This window comes from Erythrolamprus reginae, chromosome 7 (assembly GCF_031021105.1).
Source record: "Erythrolamprus reginae isolate rEryReg1 chromosome 7, rEryReg1.hap1, whole genome shotgun sequence".
Taxonomy (NCBI): Eukaryota; Metazoa; Chordata; class Lepidosauria; order Squamata; family Dipsadidae; genus Erythrolamprus; species Erythrolamprus reginae.
This window is the reverse complement of record NC_091956.1, coordinates 86,920,602-86,934,958: the sequence shown is the minus strand read 5'-3', so window position 1 is coordinate 86,934,958 and position 14,357 is coordinate 86,920,602. Positions and strand designations below refer to the sequence as shown.

Genomic DNA, 14,357 nt, shown 5'->3' with positions numbered 1-14,357 from the left:
TCGAAACATTTACATATGTTAAACGCTTAAATAAGGTTCAGGAGGGAAGTGTTTTTAATAGGAAAATGAACAGAAGGACAAGGGAGGCACAACCTGAGGTTAATTGGGGGAAAGATCAGAAGTAACATGAGAAAATATTGTTTGACTGAAAGAGTAGTAGATGCTTGGAACAAACTTCCAGCAGACGTGGTTGGTCAATCCACAGTCACTGAATGTAAACATGCCTGGGATAAAGATAGCTCCATCCTAAGATAAAATACAGGAAATAGTATAAGGGCAGACTAGAGGGACCAGGAGGTCTTTTCCTGCCATCAATCATACATACCTTATTATATAGGTCATGCTCGATTTATGATCCTGATTCAAAGTTCCAACAGCTGCCTCCCCCTTGCCCTGCCCCCCTCCTGTGGTTATGTGATTGTGTTTTGGGCAGTGGGCAACAACCTGCTTGCATTTGCAGCTGTGGTCACTTGAGGGATGAACAATGTGGTTTGCAGGTAGATGGCATTGACTTCCTTTCCCACTGTAAACGGAGGGGGCTGCCTCTGTTCACCTGACTTCACCCTAATCAAAGCTCGGATGAAATGCAGGCCACGAAACTGCTTGTGAATCAGATCTAAATCCTTGATCTAAACATACTCTCGAATAGGAATAGAATTAGAATAGAATAGAATAGAATTCTTTATTGGCCAAGTGGGATCGGACACACAAGGAATTTGTCTTTGGTGCAGATGCTCTCAGCGTACAAAAAAGAAAAATATACATTTGTCAAGAATCATGTAGTACAACACTTCATGATTGTCATAGGGGTCAATGAAGAAACAATATTAATAAAAATCTTAGGATAAAAGCAACAAGTTACGGTCATACAGTCCTAAGTGGGAGGAAAAGGATGATAGGAAGGATGAGAAAAACTAGTAGAAATAGAAGTGCAGATTTAGTAAAAAATCTGACAGTGTTGAGGGAATTATTTGTTTAGCAGAGTGAGGGCGTTCGGGGGGAAATCTCCTTCTGTCTAGTTGTCTTGGTGTGCAGGGCTCTGTAGTGATGTTTTGAGGGTGGAAGTTGATACAGTTTGTGTCCAGGATACGAGGGGTCAGTCAATATTTTCACCGCCTTCTTTTTGACTTGTGCAGTCTACAGGTCCTCCATGGAAGAAGGCAGGTTGGCAGCCATTGTTTTTTCTGCAGTTCTGATTCTCCTCTGAAGTCTGTGTCAGTCCTGTTGGGTTGCAGCACCAAACCAGACAGTGATGGAGGTGCAGTTGAGAGGCTTTCTTGCCAGATTTTACAGCCTTTCTTCCCACAGTTGTTAAATAAATCACTGCAGTTTCCATGGCCTGGTTGCAAGCCCCTCATGGCCCATTAGTGGACTACGATCCAGAGGTTGGGGGGCCCTGGCATGTATCTTCTCCCTTATACTGTAGTGAGTTTTGTGACCAGGTTCTTAAGTAGAAAAGTTTGTAAGAAGAAGCAAATTTTCCCATAGGAATCAATGTAAAAGCAAATAATGCGTGCGATTGGGGAAACCACAGGGAGGGTGGAAGCCCTGTTTCCTCCCAGGAGATTCCTAGAGAGGCCCCACGGAGGCTTCTCCCCGGCTTTTCTGCCCCTGTTTCCTCCCAGGAGATTCCTAGAGAGGCCCCAAGGAGGCTTCTCCCCGGCTTTTCTGCCCCTGTTTCCTCCCAGGAGATTCCTAGAGAGGCCCCAAGGAGGCTTCTCCCCGGCTTTTCTGCCCCTGTTTCCTCCCAGGAGATTCCTAGAGAGGCCCCAAGGAGGCTTCTCCCTGCTTTTTCCAGCCTTGTTTCCTCCCAGGAGATTCCTAGAGAGGCCCCACGGAGGCTTCTCCCCGCGTTTTCTGACCCGGTTTCCTCCTAGGAGATTCCTAGAGAGGCCCCACGGAGGCTTCTCCCTGGCTTTTCTGCCCCTGTTTCCTCCCAGGAGATTCCTAGAGAGGCCCCAAGGAGGCTTCTCCCTGCTTTTTGCAGCCTTGTTTCCTCTCAGGAGATTCCTAGAGAGGCCCCAAGGAGGCTTCTCCCTGCTTTTTCCAGCCTTGTTTCCTCCCAGGAGATTCCTAGAGAGGCCCCACGGAGGCTTCTCCCTGCGTTTTCTGACCCTGTTTCCTCCCAGGAGATTCCTAGAGAGGCCCCACGGAGGCTTCTCCCCGGCTTTTCTGCCCCTGTTTACTCCCAGGAGATTCCTAGAGAGGCCCCACGGAGGCTTCTCCCCGCGTTTTCTGGCCTTGTTTCCTCCCAGGAGATTCCTAGAGAGGCCCCACGGAGGCTTCTCCCTGCCTTTTCTGGCCTTGTTTCCTCCCAGGAGATTCCTAGAGAGGCCCCACGGAGGCTTCTCCCTGCCTTTTCTGGCCTTGTTTCCTCCTAGGAGATTCCTAGAGAGGCCCCACGTAGGCTTCTCCCCACGTTTTCTGGCCTTGTTTCCTCCTAGGAGATTTCTAGAGAGGCCCCACAGAGGCTTCTCCCCGCCTTTTCCAGTTACAGTTTCGGAGGTTCGGGTTTGTAAGTGGAAAATGGTTCTTGAGAAGAGGCCTCTGTCTTCCTTGTCACTGTTTTTAGGAGAAAGACGTAGGGAAAACCCAACTGGAATGCACCCACTGTTAGCAGACACGGCCCTATCTTGGTATCCGGAGAGAAGTGGTTAGTATTGGTACCACAGAAAACAAGTCCCAGGACGTGCAAGTTCCTTCTTTATGAAACCTCAAAATATAAAGTGGTTTTGTTTCGCCATCTGTTCTGGCCATTCTACAATATCTAACATTGTAATACCAAAACTGGGAAGTTCCCACTATTAAAACAGCTTTATGCCATTGACATTAGTGGAGAGAGAGAGAGGGAGGGAGAAAAGGAGACAGTGGAAGAGGGAGAGAGAGAGGGAGGAGGAGGAGGGAGGGAGGGGGAGGGAGGGGGAGGGAGGAAGTGGGAAGAGAGATGGAGAGGCAAGAGGAGGGGGAAGGTTGGAAGGGAGAGAGAAGAAAGAGAAAGAAAGAAAGAAAGAAAGAAAGAAAGAAAAGTGGTAGAGGCTTCACAGGCTTCAATCTATCTGACAGCTTGATGACAGTTTAAGAATATAAAATAATGAAGGACGTAAAATAATGAATTCATTGAAACCCTTGAGCCACATCAGTGAGCAGGAGAGCTCAGGTGCGCCCGTCATGCGTCTTTTCCAGCCAGCTGACTCTGGGGCCTTCTGGGCCCACTGGGAGCCGGGGGGGGGGGGGCAGCCCGTTTCCAGCCTCCGGAGATGGTGGGGGAGGGGCCATTTTTCACTCTCCCCACGGGCTCCAGAGCCTTTCTAGACGCCTGGGGAAGGCGGAAACGGCCCCTCCCTCCTCCTGGAGACCCTCTGATTTCCCAACTTCTCCAAGGTGGGGAAGGGGCCATTTGGGGCCTCCGGTGAGGTGGGGAAGGGGCCATTTCCACCCTCGCCAGGCACCCAGAAAGGCTCTGGAGCCTGTGCAGAGTGAAAATCAGGTGTGCCATCATGTCCTGGGAAGGCGGGGTCACACACGCATGTGCAATGGGGGAGCGCGCATGGAATTATTGATGTGGGCACGTAAGTGTGCGATCCTCCATGCCCCCCCCCCTTTTGGCCCACAAACCGGAACAGCTCCACCATCACTGCCCTAGAGAGAACAGCAGTAAAAGCAGCAACTGCAGCTGTGACCTGTGGCACAGATGGGGCAAATGATGAAAGTCTGGGAAAGTATCAAGGACGTATGCGCAGAACGGAAGCGTCGATGTTCTAGCCGATATTCTAGCCGACATCCAGTGTTGCTTTTGCACCAAGCAAACATGTGAGTCCTTTCCCCTGGGCCTACACAGTTTATGCCTGGTATGTTTGTGTGTATGTTTCTTTTTAAATAAGGGGTTTTAAATGGCTTTTAATTATTAGATTTGTTCTATATTGTACTATTATTGTTGTGAGCCGCCCCGAGTCTACGGAGAAGGGCAGCATACAAATCTAATTAATAATGATGATGATGATGATGATGATGTACGTGAGGGACCAAGAGCAGCGAAAAAAAGCAAAGGTTAAGTAACAGGAAACATCTGCAGCTTCGAAGATGGGGAGCTTAACCACAAGGACTGATAGCAAAGGAGGCGTTGCAAAAATTAGGGCCCACATGTGTCCTTGTCTTCTTGCCACTAGGCAAATGGACTTGCAGTCAAAGGTTTTTACAGCTGAAATAATCAACCAGAGGGCTATAAATAAATAAATAAACAAACAAACAAACAAACAAACAAATAAATAAGGGTTAGGAGTGCTAAAGCATGGTAGTGGGAGATGTAAACAGGAGTGGAGATTCACATGGGGTTATTAGGTGCCTATATATACTATATAGTTATATATTCCTGGCCAAACCCCAGGTGCCAACGCTGCCCCACCCCCCCATAGTCCTGACGTCGCCCCAGCAGAGTTCTTTTTGTTCCCTGGGATTAAGGCAGCCCTGAAAGGAACCCATAGAAGAGATCCAATCAGCCGTGACAAAGACCTTGCGAGAGGTTCCCGAAGACGCCTTCCAGGGCATGTACCGGTCATGGCAGAGTCACTGGAAAAAATGTGTAGAGGCCCAAGGACAGGACTTTGAAGAATTTTAAGTGTTTGTGCAAATCTGTTCAATAAATTTAAAAAATTGCATGACCTTATTTTCTCCAGGTACTACACCCTATGGGCCAAAATCACTGGTAACCCTAAAACAGGAAAAGCACAATGTTGATCCACCGCTATATTTTCAAAGGTCTGGCAGGGTTGTTGTTGTTTTTTAAAATCCAAATTGTTTAATAGCATCAGCAACCAAAATGTTTTGTTTTCCATTTTACTTTATTATTTTTATTTTTTGGTAGTTCAGCTTACATATATTTTAACTGCCATTACACTGCAAATTACAGTTTTCACAGTTCTCAAAAGAGATTCATGCATTAATGCCTTGATTTTTTTCTTATCAGTTATAAAGTTGAAACTTACAACGTTGCTATAAAATGAATTAATCCAAAAAAATGAAAGTTAGGTTATCTTGTTTTTCATTTTAAATGAAAATACCGAGATCAAGCGAAAGCAGGACAAACAACGGCAGTTTTTTGTGCAACTGGACTTTGAGCTCTGAATCACTACTAAAATTTGATTTCTGGATTATTAAGAATATGCTTAGAATTACTGTATAAGGAAAAGGTGCCACTAAATAATGGTTTTCTTCTTATAAACTAATGCATCTTATTTCTAGAATTTTAATGCATCTTATTGCAAACCAAAATCAGCACTAGCCCTAAAACAGGAAAGGCAGAATGATAAATCCACCAATAAACCTTCAAAGGTTCCAGTAGGGTTTATTTTTTCAATTCTTAATTGTTTAATAGCAGCAGCAACCAAAATGTTTTGTTTTCCATTTTATTAAAAGAAATAGAGAAGTAAAGAAAGCAAAGACAAGGACAAATAAGAGCAGGTTTTTGTGCGACTGGATTTTGAGCTCTCAATCATAAGTAGGATTTAATTTCTGGATTAACAATATGCTTAGAACTACAAAGCAACGGTGCCTCTACACAATGGCACTTCCTACAAACTACTTCAATGCGTTTTACTTCTCAGAATGTTGATGCCTCTTACTGATAGAATTTTAATTCTAATTCTTCTCAGAATTCTACATTTGGTTTTTTTAAAAAAGAATGAATGCAGAGGGGTTTAAGGACTTAATCTAGAATATCCCCATCGCCTTCCTCCTGTTGATGTCTCTCTGGATTTGGCAGAGGGAACAAAGGGGGAAACAGCCCACGATGCAGGCGTCCTGACAGATCGACCCCTGTGGAAAAGAAAAGACACCCAATGAACCCATCGCCTTTTCAATACAGTCATGATGTAGAGAGATGGAATCAGAAGGAAAAGGAATAATAATTTTTTAAAAATTCAAAATAACAACAACAATAATAAAAAGATAGTGGAGCCCACAGACCGGCACTGACAAATGGTGACATCACCATCGGGTCCCTACTGGTTCAGACGAACTGGTCTGAATTGGGATTAACCCACTTCTACAGCCAACTCACTGCAGCCAACTCAGGGCGGGACAACTGGCTGTGGCCAACTGACCCTAGGACAGTGATGGCGAACCTATGGCACTGGTACCACAGGTGGCACGCGGAGCCATATCTGCTGGTACACGCGCCATTGCCCTCGCTCAGCTCCAACGTGCATGTGTGTGCCGGCCAGCTGATTTTTGGCTTGCACGGAGGCTCTGGGAGGGTGTTTTTGGCTTGCAGAGAGCCTCCAGAAGGATAGGCTCATTATTTTATCTCCTGGTCAGGGCTTTTAAAAAACCTTATCTGCAGAGAGTAACAATGAAAAAGCTTGCAAGCCAGTAAGAGCTGGGAACATCGTTAGCACCTGGTTAGGGCTGGAAAGAAAAATTCTGAGCAAGTAGAGCAATGGAAAACCCCCTGCAAAGACAGGGCTTGGAAAACATTCTTAGCAGAGAGTAACAATGAAAGAGCTTGCAAGCGGTAAGAGCTGGGAATATCGTTAGTACCTGGCTAGGGCTGGGGGGGGGAAAGAGTATAAGACCCCCCCCCCTGAATTTTCAGCCTCTTTTAAGGAGGAAAAAGGTGCAACTTATACTCTGAAAAATACTGTTGTAATTGGAGAGAAACACTAAGTTTGTCTAATCTTAGGCAAGGCAATCTACTCACAGGGATTTTGTATTTCGTCCGGTAGACAGCTCGCATGGCCACAGTTACTGCACAGCAACAGCATTCATTCATATCCGAGGCCACCTGACAGGCCATACAAGGCAGGCAGAAGATGCCGCAGAGACCTGTGGAGGTGAAGAAAAAGGCCCCATAGAAAGATTTTGGCAATGCGTTGAAGGGCCTAAGGTTTATGGCCCAGAAAGTGCAAATTATACAATTCCTGCAACATCAAAACTACAAATGAAAATGCTAGTTAAAACATCACGTAGCCAAGGCTGAAAAAACCCCTCATTTACAAATCCCATTAAACTGAAAGCACACCCCATTGCCCTCTTCTGCATACGGACGTTCTCAACTGCAGCGATTCCTCCTCGCCACTTTGCGGTTCACCTTTGGCGGCTTCAGTGCCTCGCGGGGTGCTGCTGGGGCTTAACCTGGTGCGGAGCGGAGCGTCTGGGAGCCCCTCGCGAGGAGGGTTCCCTGCATGCACCCACTGTCCCTCACTTCCCCCTCCCTCTCTGTTTCCCTCTCTCTGCCTCCGTCTGTCCTGGGGAATCCTCACGAGGGGCTCCCGGGGGCTCCGCTCTGCACCCAGAAGCAAAGTGTCACTTTGGCAGGGACAAGGCAGGCACACCGCTGAGTTAGCAGGAAGGGAAGCTGTCGGAGCCGCCTCAGCAGTTGCTGCCGCCAGTGGGACTGGCTAACTCAGCGGCACGCCTGCCTTGTCCCTGCCAAAGCGACACTTTGCTGCTGGGTGCGCAGTGGAGTCCCTGGGAGCCCCTTGCCAGGATTCCCCGAGAGAGAGAGAGAGAGAGAGAGAGGCAGAGAGAGGAGAGGGAAACAGAGAGGGAGGGGGAAGTGAGGGACAATGTGTGGGGGAGAGAGAGGTTTTCATTGATCACCGTTTATGGTCCTGGAAGGTGACACCCGTGATAAACGAGGGGTCACAGTGTATTAGGAAAGAGAACTGAGGAAGTCACTGTCGGAAAGAGACTGGCTGAGCCAGGAAGTGGAGTCAAACAGGGAACCAATCTGGAATCCGTGCGTGGGCAAAAGTCCGATCTCCCTGGAATGCTATTCAATCTTATCTAGACTGACCCAGGGGCAGATGGCCAGTCTGAGAAGCTTCCTAGGTTAGAGCTGCAATAATAAAGTAGCTAGTTGAGTTCTTGGCCCATGGATCGGACTGATTGTGCCTGACCACTACTAATAGGAGAAAACATTTATAACGAATGTTTGAACTGTTGTGTCCTTGATGCTTTCCCGTCCACAGTCCACTGGAGTTGGGCAGCATACAAATCTGGTTAATCATTAAACAGGCTTCATTGCTTTCTTGCAAATATTTCCTTATCCACTTAGGAAACATCTTTAGCAGTAGGAGGGATGCTGTCCTAGCACTGATGACCTCCCCTACCTGGGCAAGGAAACGGGGGCAAGAAAACCGCGAGCTTAGAAAGCAGCGTTATGGACAGGGACATTCAAAACTATCAAATTGCCCACATTATGGAAATGAAAAGTCATCGGAGAAGGGCGGCATACAAATCTAAATAATAATAATAACTATTACTATTATTATTATTACTCAAAACAGTAGTGGACACCATGTTGTTTTCTTTAAAACAATTTTTTTAGCATAATTCTTCAGTTGTGTCACATGAGGCGCAAGAAACCCTACACCAGGACAGAGTTCAGAAATCCTATGAGCTTACTTTATCTTTTATACAAGAATCTGATCTATTAATGGTGAAGGCCCACTGGTGCTAAGTAAGAGACAATAAAATTAAGCAGGAACTGGATTTAGATCTCCTGTGGCAGCATCGCGACTCCAAACTGGTGGTGCGTTTGACCCTCAGCCTGGTCCTCTCCTTCGTGTGGAGCTTTAAAGTTCCATGCGCAACTTTTAATCGCGTGGAAGCTGTGTCTCCTTTTCCACCTGGCCACCCTCCTTCCAATCAGGGAGGGGCTATCGATGCGCCCTCCCAGGCCCTCACATGCACATGCGTGTCTGGCACGCATGCTCCCATCAGTGCAAGATTTGGCTGTTGCACATGTGCAACAAGTGAAATCTTGCATGAGGACATGTGCATGAGTGAGATTTCTGCGATTTTCACTGATATTTTTGCAGCAAAAAAATGGCAAAAATTGTTTATGTTTGTTTATGTTTGTTTGTTTATGTTTATTTAGATTTGTATGCCGCCCCTCTCCGCAGACTCGGGGCGGCTCACAACAGAATAATAAAAAACAATTTACAACAAATCTAAATTTCTACTAAAAATTGCCAAAATGTCATTTGCTTGAGCATTTTCACGTGATATTTCACTTGCTCTGCATGCACAGCAGCCAAATACCATGCATGGTGCACGGGGGTGCATGAAGGACACACAGCTGCATGCGCATCTCAAAATTCTTCACCAGAACATAGCGCCTGACCACTCAGGGAGCCGGACACCGTGATTCCAAAACAATACGATCCGTTCAATCATTCCGCATCCGCTCCTCTGCTCACTTACAGACTCCACAGTCGCTACAGCAGTCGCATAAGCTCGTTTGCCAATAGTTTCTGTCGGGCTGGACCGTCACTACCACCGGTGACTGAGTGACAATCATTGGCTGGGCAGCCATGGTGGGCAACGTCCTAGGAAAAAGAAAGGAGAGAGACAAAAAGAGAGAAGAGGTTAATTAAGAGGCTTGGTAGGAGGTGATGATCTCGGTCCCAACTCCCGTGGGACCATTCGACTCTGGATGAAGTCTTCAAATCAAATCAAATTTATAGCTACAGTCATAGGGCAAAACAAATAAAAACACTTAGTGAATAAACAATCAAGCGTTGTAGGATAAAATGATAAATAACAGATAAAATTCATTATAAAATCCGGTCTATCAATTATGCCTTGTCAATACTACTAAAATTACAATCCATAAGCGTCCAAGATTTCCCCCCCTCTTCTTAAGAACCATTTTCTACTTAAGAACCAGAGCCCAGAAAAATTTCCCATGAAATTTGAGAACGGCACGAAGGCCTGGCCAGTTTCCTGCCATTCCCCCTTTGATCCCGGCCATCTGGTCTGCCAGAGGAGCCTTTCGGTGGCGCTTAAGGAGGCTTTGGCAACCCAGAGTGAACGAAGCATTTTCCTTTCTCTGGGCGCTTGGAGAGGGAATAAACCTCTGCCAGCGCCCAGAGAAAAGAAACGCTCCCTTCGCTCTGGGCAGCCGAGGAGTCACCACAGCGAAGGAAAGGTGCCGGCTACAAAGCAAGCGAGTGAGAGGAGAGGGCAGCCCTTCAGCATGGGAAGGAAGAGGAAGCAGGGAGCAGCAGCAGCCAGTGTAAGAAAGGCAGCCTTGCACCAGGTGTATGGGAGGCACGTGCTCCTCCTCGCTGCCTCAGAGTCTCTCTTTTATTTAAAAAAAAAGCCTTAAAGTTTTGGATTTTTTTGATTCCCCTCCCCTTCTTCCTTCGGCAGCGACTGTCCTCCTCCTCCTCCTCCTCCTCCTCCCACCCAAATTCTGAGCTTTTATTTCTCTCCTAATGGCTTTTACATTGATTCCTATGGGGGAAATTGCTTCTACTTACAAACTTTTCTACTTAAGAACCTGGTCAGGGAACGAATTAATTTCTTAAGCAGAGGGACCACTGTACTGACTTCCTTTTTTCTTTTTTTGTCTTTGGAGATTCTCAATCATCCAGGTGCCTTTCTTAAAGGCAAGTGGACTTTTTGGTTTTATTTTCCCTTGAAAACTTTTCCCTTCTCACCTAGGAAGCTTCTTCGGTTCTGAACAGAAGCAGCTTCTTGGATGAGGAGCAGTGATGGGCTCCACCTGCTACGAATGGGACCGGTGATCCGATTGGACTTGTGAGCCGCCCCGAGTCTTCGGAGAGGGGCGGCATACAAATCTAATAAATTATTATTATTATTATTATTATTATTATTATTATTATTATTATTACTATTTTTAATGGGCTCCAGAGTCCCCAAAGCGAAACCTCACGTGAGGGAAGAGATTTCTGCCGTTCTTTGCCTTCCTTGTTTACTTCTGCGCCTGCAGGAACAGGAAAAGGTGAAAATTGCCGAACTGCCATCTGTGTGAGTGTCTTCATGTGGGATTTCACTTCGGGCGCTTGTGCAGTAGCGAGATCCAGCACAGGAGAGTGAACCCACCTGTCGGATGTGCCCCTGCCAGTCTCAAGAATTCGGTACCAGTAGGAAAAGGTCAGTGGGGCCCTTCACTGACGAGAAGTCAAATGCTTTCAAGGGAAACCTCCCCAACAAAGTCCAGTTGCCATTTGGATAAATGTTGGGTCTTCCCGTTGCCTGGTGGCTTCTGCTCCCGAGACAAATACATCCATGCAGGTTTCTGCACAACGTGTTTGGGACGTTTTACCCTTTTCCTTCTCCCTAGGGCGGAGAGAGAGGGGCTGGCCCAAAAGTCACCCACTGATTTCACACTTAAGGGAGGATTAGAGCAGAACAGAATATCTGCAGTGTCTTATCAATCAATCAATCAATCAATCAGAGTAAAGCTTGAAGGTACCTTAGAGGTCTTCTAATCCAGCCAGGTGAGGGTTCCACGTAGGGAAGGGAAGGATGTCTGCATGAAATCAAACAAGCTCAGAGAGTCCTCATTTTAATCCTGAGCTACGAACATTCTCATTAATTTCTGTTCTGTTCTGTTCTATTCTATTCCATTCATATTCCTTTCTCCTATTCTATATTCTACTCCACTCCACTCCATTCCATTACTGTTTCTTTAGTTAAATAGGCAGCATGGATATGCAATAAATAAAAATAAGCATTCCAAAAACTGATGAAAGGTTAAATACTTAATTTATCCTAATCACTTCTTAGCTTTCCCCTCCAAAAAATGGCCATCTTTACATTTGTGTTAATTTAGGAATCCACTCTTATTTCCCCCCAAATTTAAAAACCCCCGAGGACTCAGGTCCTGTAATGTCCCACGGAATGGCACCAGCCGCTCTTTCAGCAACCAGATTAGATCCAGGGAGAGAAAGACTCTTGCAAAAGATTATTAATCTAGAATAAATACAAAAGCGACGGCAGAAAGATTTAAAAGAAAGCAAGATTTCAAACCTTTTTCTCCTGCCTTCTCTGGGCAAAGCTGCAACAAACTCTGCCCGCTGGCTGCCACCTGCTTCGGTCTGGGAACTTTCCCTTCTAACTAAGGTGCTTTCAAAAGAGGAAGCAACGTTTGTTTCAGCCGATCAGGAAACGTGAGGGGGAAAAAACCCAAAAGAGATGAAAAGAGAAGAAACGAAACTTGGCTGAGAAGAAACCATGAGATGCAATGACTGGGAAGCCTTAGACGTTGCCTTTAAATCCATTGTTCCAAACAATCCTGATATTTCTTGCCTTTGAGATTCTATGAGTTACATAGCAGATCCCACCAACTCCTCTGATCATAGCTGTCAATCAAATTGCACAACGACCGACTGAAGGGAGAATTCATGTGTGAAAAGAAAAAGGATGGTCAGGTGTTGTAGGACAAACAATAACAGCTAAATGTTGTTTCTGCAGGACTCATATGTCTGCAGAAGAGGCCTTCAAACTTGGCAACTTAAGACTTGTAGACTTCAACTCCCAGAATGGGCTGGCTGGAGAACTCTAGAAGTCCACAAGACTTAACGTTGCCAAGTTTGAAGACCTCAAGGGCTTCGAATGATGACAAAGGTAGGAAATGTTTGCAGCCACTTAAGTCGGGCTAGCTAGCGCATTGCACATAATCTAGAAATAAATGGTTTGTTTCCGTTTATGCTGATCCGTTCCAAGGAAGCAGGGTCTGTGGATTTAAGCAAAATTGCTTCTCAATTATTTTCTGTTATCCCCCCCCCTCCCCAGGAAGAAGTAAACATTTCGTGCCCACCCACCCCAACCCTCCAATCTGGGTGCCAATGGAATTTTACTGCTAATATTTATTATTTTACTTATTATGAGCTGCAAGGGAACTATGGTCTGGGGAAGAAGGCGGCTCCACCCTTTCACACTGAACTCAGTGGAGCCTCTTTTCGGTTAGGCGGACAGAAGCCACCGTGGTTGGGGCCCTCTTTGGACATACGGACAGGCCAGCTTCATCCAGCCGATGTTTCAGGGTCACCGGTCTGACCCATAAGCCGTGGCACTGCCGGGCACTCAGAGCGAATGGTGTGGAAGGAGGCTCCAGGGTGCCATTTGGAGCTTTGGTCCAGCTGCAGAGGACCCCTGTCCAGCTGCAGGTTCACCACCTTGAGAAGAAGAAGAAGCTCTAGTAATTATAGGATAAATTGAAACTGGATTAATTAACCTAATGCAGAAATGAAAGTTTGAATTAAGATTGGCATAATAGAGAGATTGGTATTGTTTATACTGGTGTAATTTTTTTTAGTATAAGGTGGGAAAAAGTTTGTTTTTTTCTTTTTTTTTTGAGGTTTTCTCACTTGATAATATTATATAAGTTCTCTAGAATTTTTTTTTTTAATGGAAGAAACATAAGCCTTCATCGAATGCTTAATAGAAAAACAAAATGTTGATAAATGTTTTATTTTAAGCATGGTTTTAGTGTTTGTATTTATGTACTGTTTTTTATCCTGTGTTGGAGAAAAATCAAATTTGTATTTGAAAAAAAGAAGAAGAACCCACACAGCTGCTCAGCCCCGCTCGGCCGTGGGTTCTTCTTTCGGGCTCGGAGCAGCGGGCAAAACACTCCCTGTCCAGGGGAATTGACCGAGAGAGACCACGCATGTTCCCTAGGGTCATACGGGCCCCCTCCTGGCATCGGTCTGTGCCCCCCCCGACCCCACTATTTGAGAAGCGCCATAATAGATAAACCACAGGTGGTTTTAAAAAAGGGTGGAGGAACTAGTGTGTAGATGGTGAGTTGTGTGACCCTCTTCAAAGGGGAGGGGTTTGCGGAGGGGGTCAAATCCTTCTTGAAATCTAGGTCTGGGTGTCCCCACTTTGCTAGGCTCCCACTTTTGCAAGAACCTATTTTACAATAAACCGCTTTCTGCTTCACTTAATGACTGTGTTCCAATTTCTGACGGGTGAGTGTATTTCTCACAGGTGGAATTGATGGGATCCTCCCGAGGGGAAATAACAATAGGTGTCGGTCGGACCTTTGGCCTGCCAGACCTTACGACTACACACTGTCCTGTGCGGGAAAAGGGGGAATTGCATGAGGGCGGTTAGTATGTAGCCATGACAAGTTCTTCCTAGAAGGCCAAGGTCATCCCTTGACTCTGCACCTCTTGCCCCTGCACTGGAGGAGATGGGTGGATTCTGCCAGCAGGGCAGTTGAAGATTGGACAACGTGATGGATTCATGGGTGAGGGGTCAAGAGCTTGAACTTTCAACTGGGTAGTGAAAGATTCGGGTTCACCCAGCGGTACCAACGTGGCTCTGTAAATAAATGGGAACTTTGAGGAAAGTTTGCCCCAAAGAAGAGGGAGTCAGCTCTCCTCCAAAGCCCCTGAGGGCAGAACAAGAAGCGATGGGGGGAAACTCAACAAGGAGAGAAGCCACTTAGAACTAAGGAGAAATTTCCTGACAGTCAGAACGGTTGATCGATGGAACAGAAGCTGCCTCCAGAAGTTGTGGATGCTCCAACACTGGAAGGTTTTAAGCAGATGTTGGGTAATAATCAATCAGTGTTGGGTTTCCTGCCAAAGCAGGGG

General features: G+C 46.1%; 1 protein-coding gene across 4 annotated transcripts; it reads right to left on the bottom strand.

Annotated features, from left to right (window-relative positions):
* Positions 1–4,819: 4,819 nt before the first annotated feature.
* On the bottom strand, positions 4,820–11,871 carry LOC139170624 (placenta-specific gene 8 protein-like). 4 transcript variants are annotated; one of them, XM_070758098.1, is made up of 5 exons: positions 11,782–11,871; positions 11,225–11,281; positions 9,205–9,329; positions 6,695–6,819; positions 4,820–5,811 (listed from the first exon to the last, which is right to left on the bottom strand). In XM_070758098.1, the coding sequence occupies exons 3-5, from the start codon at positions 9,314–9,316 to the stop codon at positions 5,707–5,709; spliced, it is 342 nt and encodes a 113-aa protein (XP_070614199.1). In that variant the 5' UTR covers positions 9,317–9,329; positions 11,225–11,281; positions 11,782–11,871; the 3' UTR covers positions 4,820–5,706. The 4 variants fall into 4 exon arrangements, with proteins under 4 accessions (XP_070614199.1, XP_070614200.1, XP_070614201.1 ...); XM_070758099.1 differs by lacking the exon at positions 11,225–11,281; XM_070758100.1 differs by lacking the exons at positions 11,225–11,281; positions 11,782–11,871 and adding an exon at positions 10,852–11,065.
* Positions 11,872–14,357: the final 2,486 nt, after the last annotated feature.

Bases quoted from the DNA above. Each gene is read 5' to 3' on its own strand.
- LOC139170624 (XM_070758098.1), bottom strand. From the start codon at position 9,316: ATGGCTGCCCAGCCAATGATTGTCACTCAGTCACCGGTGGTAGTGACG. The intron at 6,820-9,204 runs GTAAGTGAGCAG...TCACCTCCACAG, and splicing joins CTGTAGCGACTGTGGAGTCT to GTCTCTGCGGCATCTTCTGC. The intron at 5,812-6,694 runs GTGAGTAGATTG...TCTTTTCCACAG, and splicing joins GGACGAAATACAAAATCCCT to GGGTCGATCTGTCAGGACGC.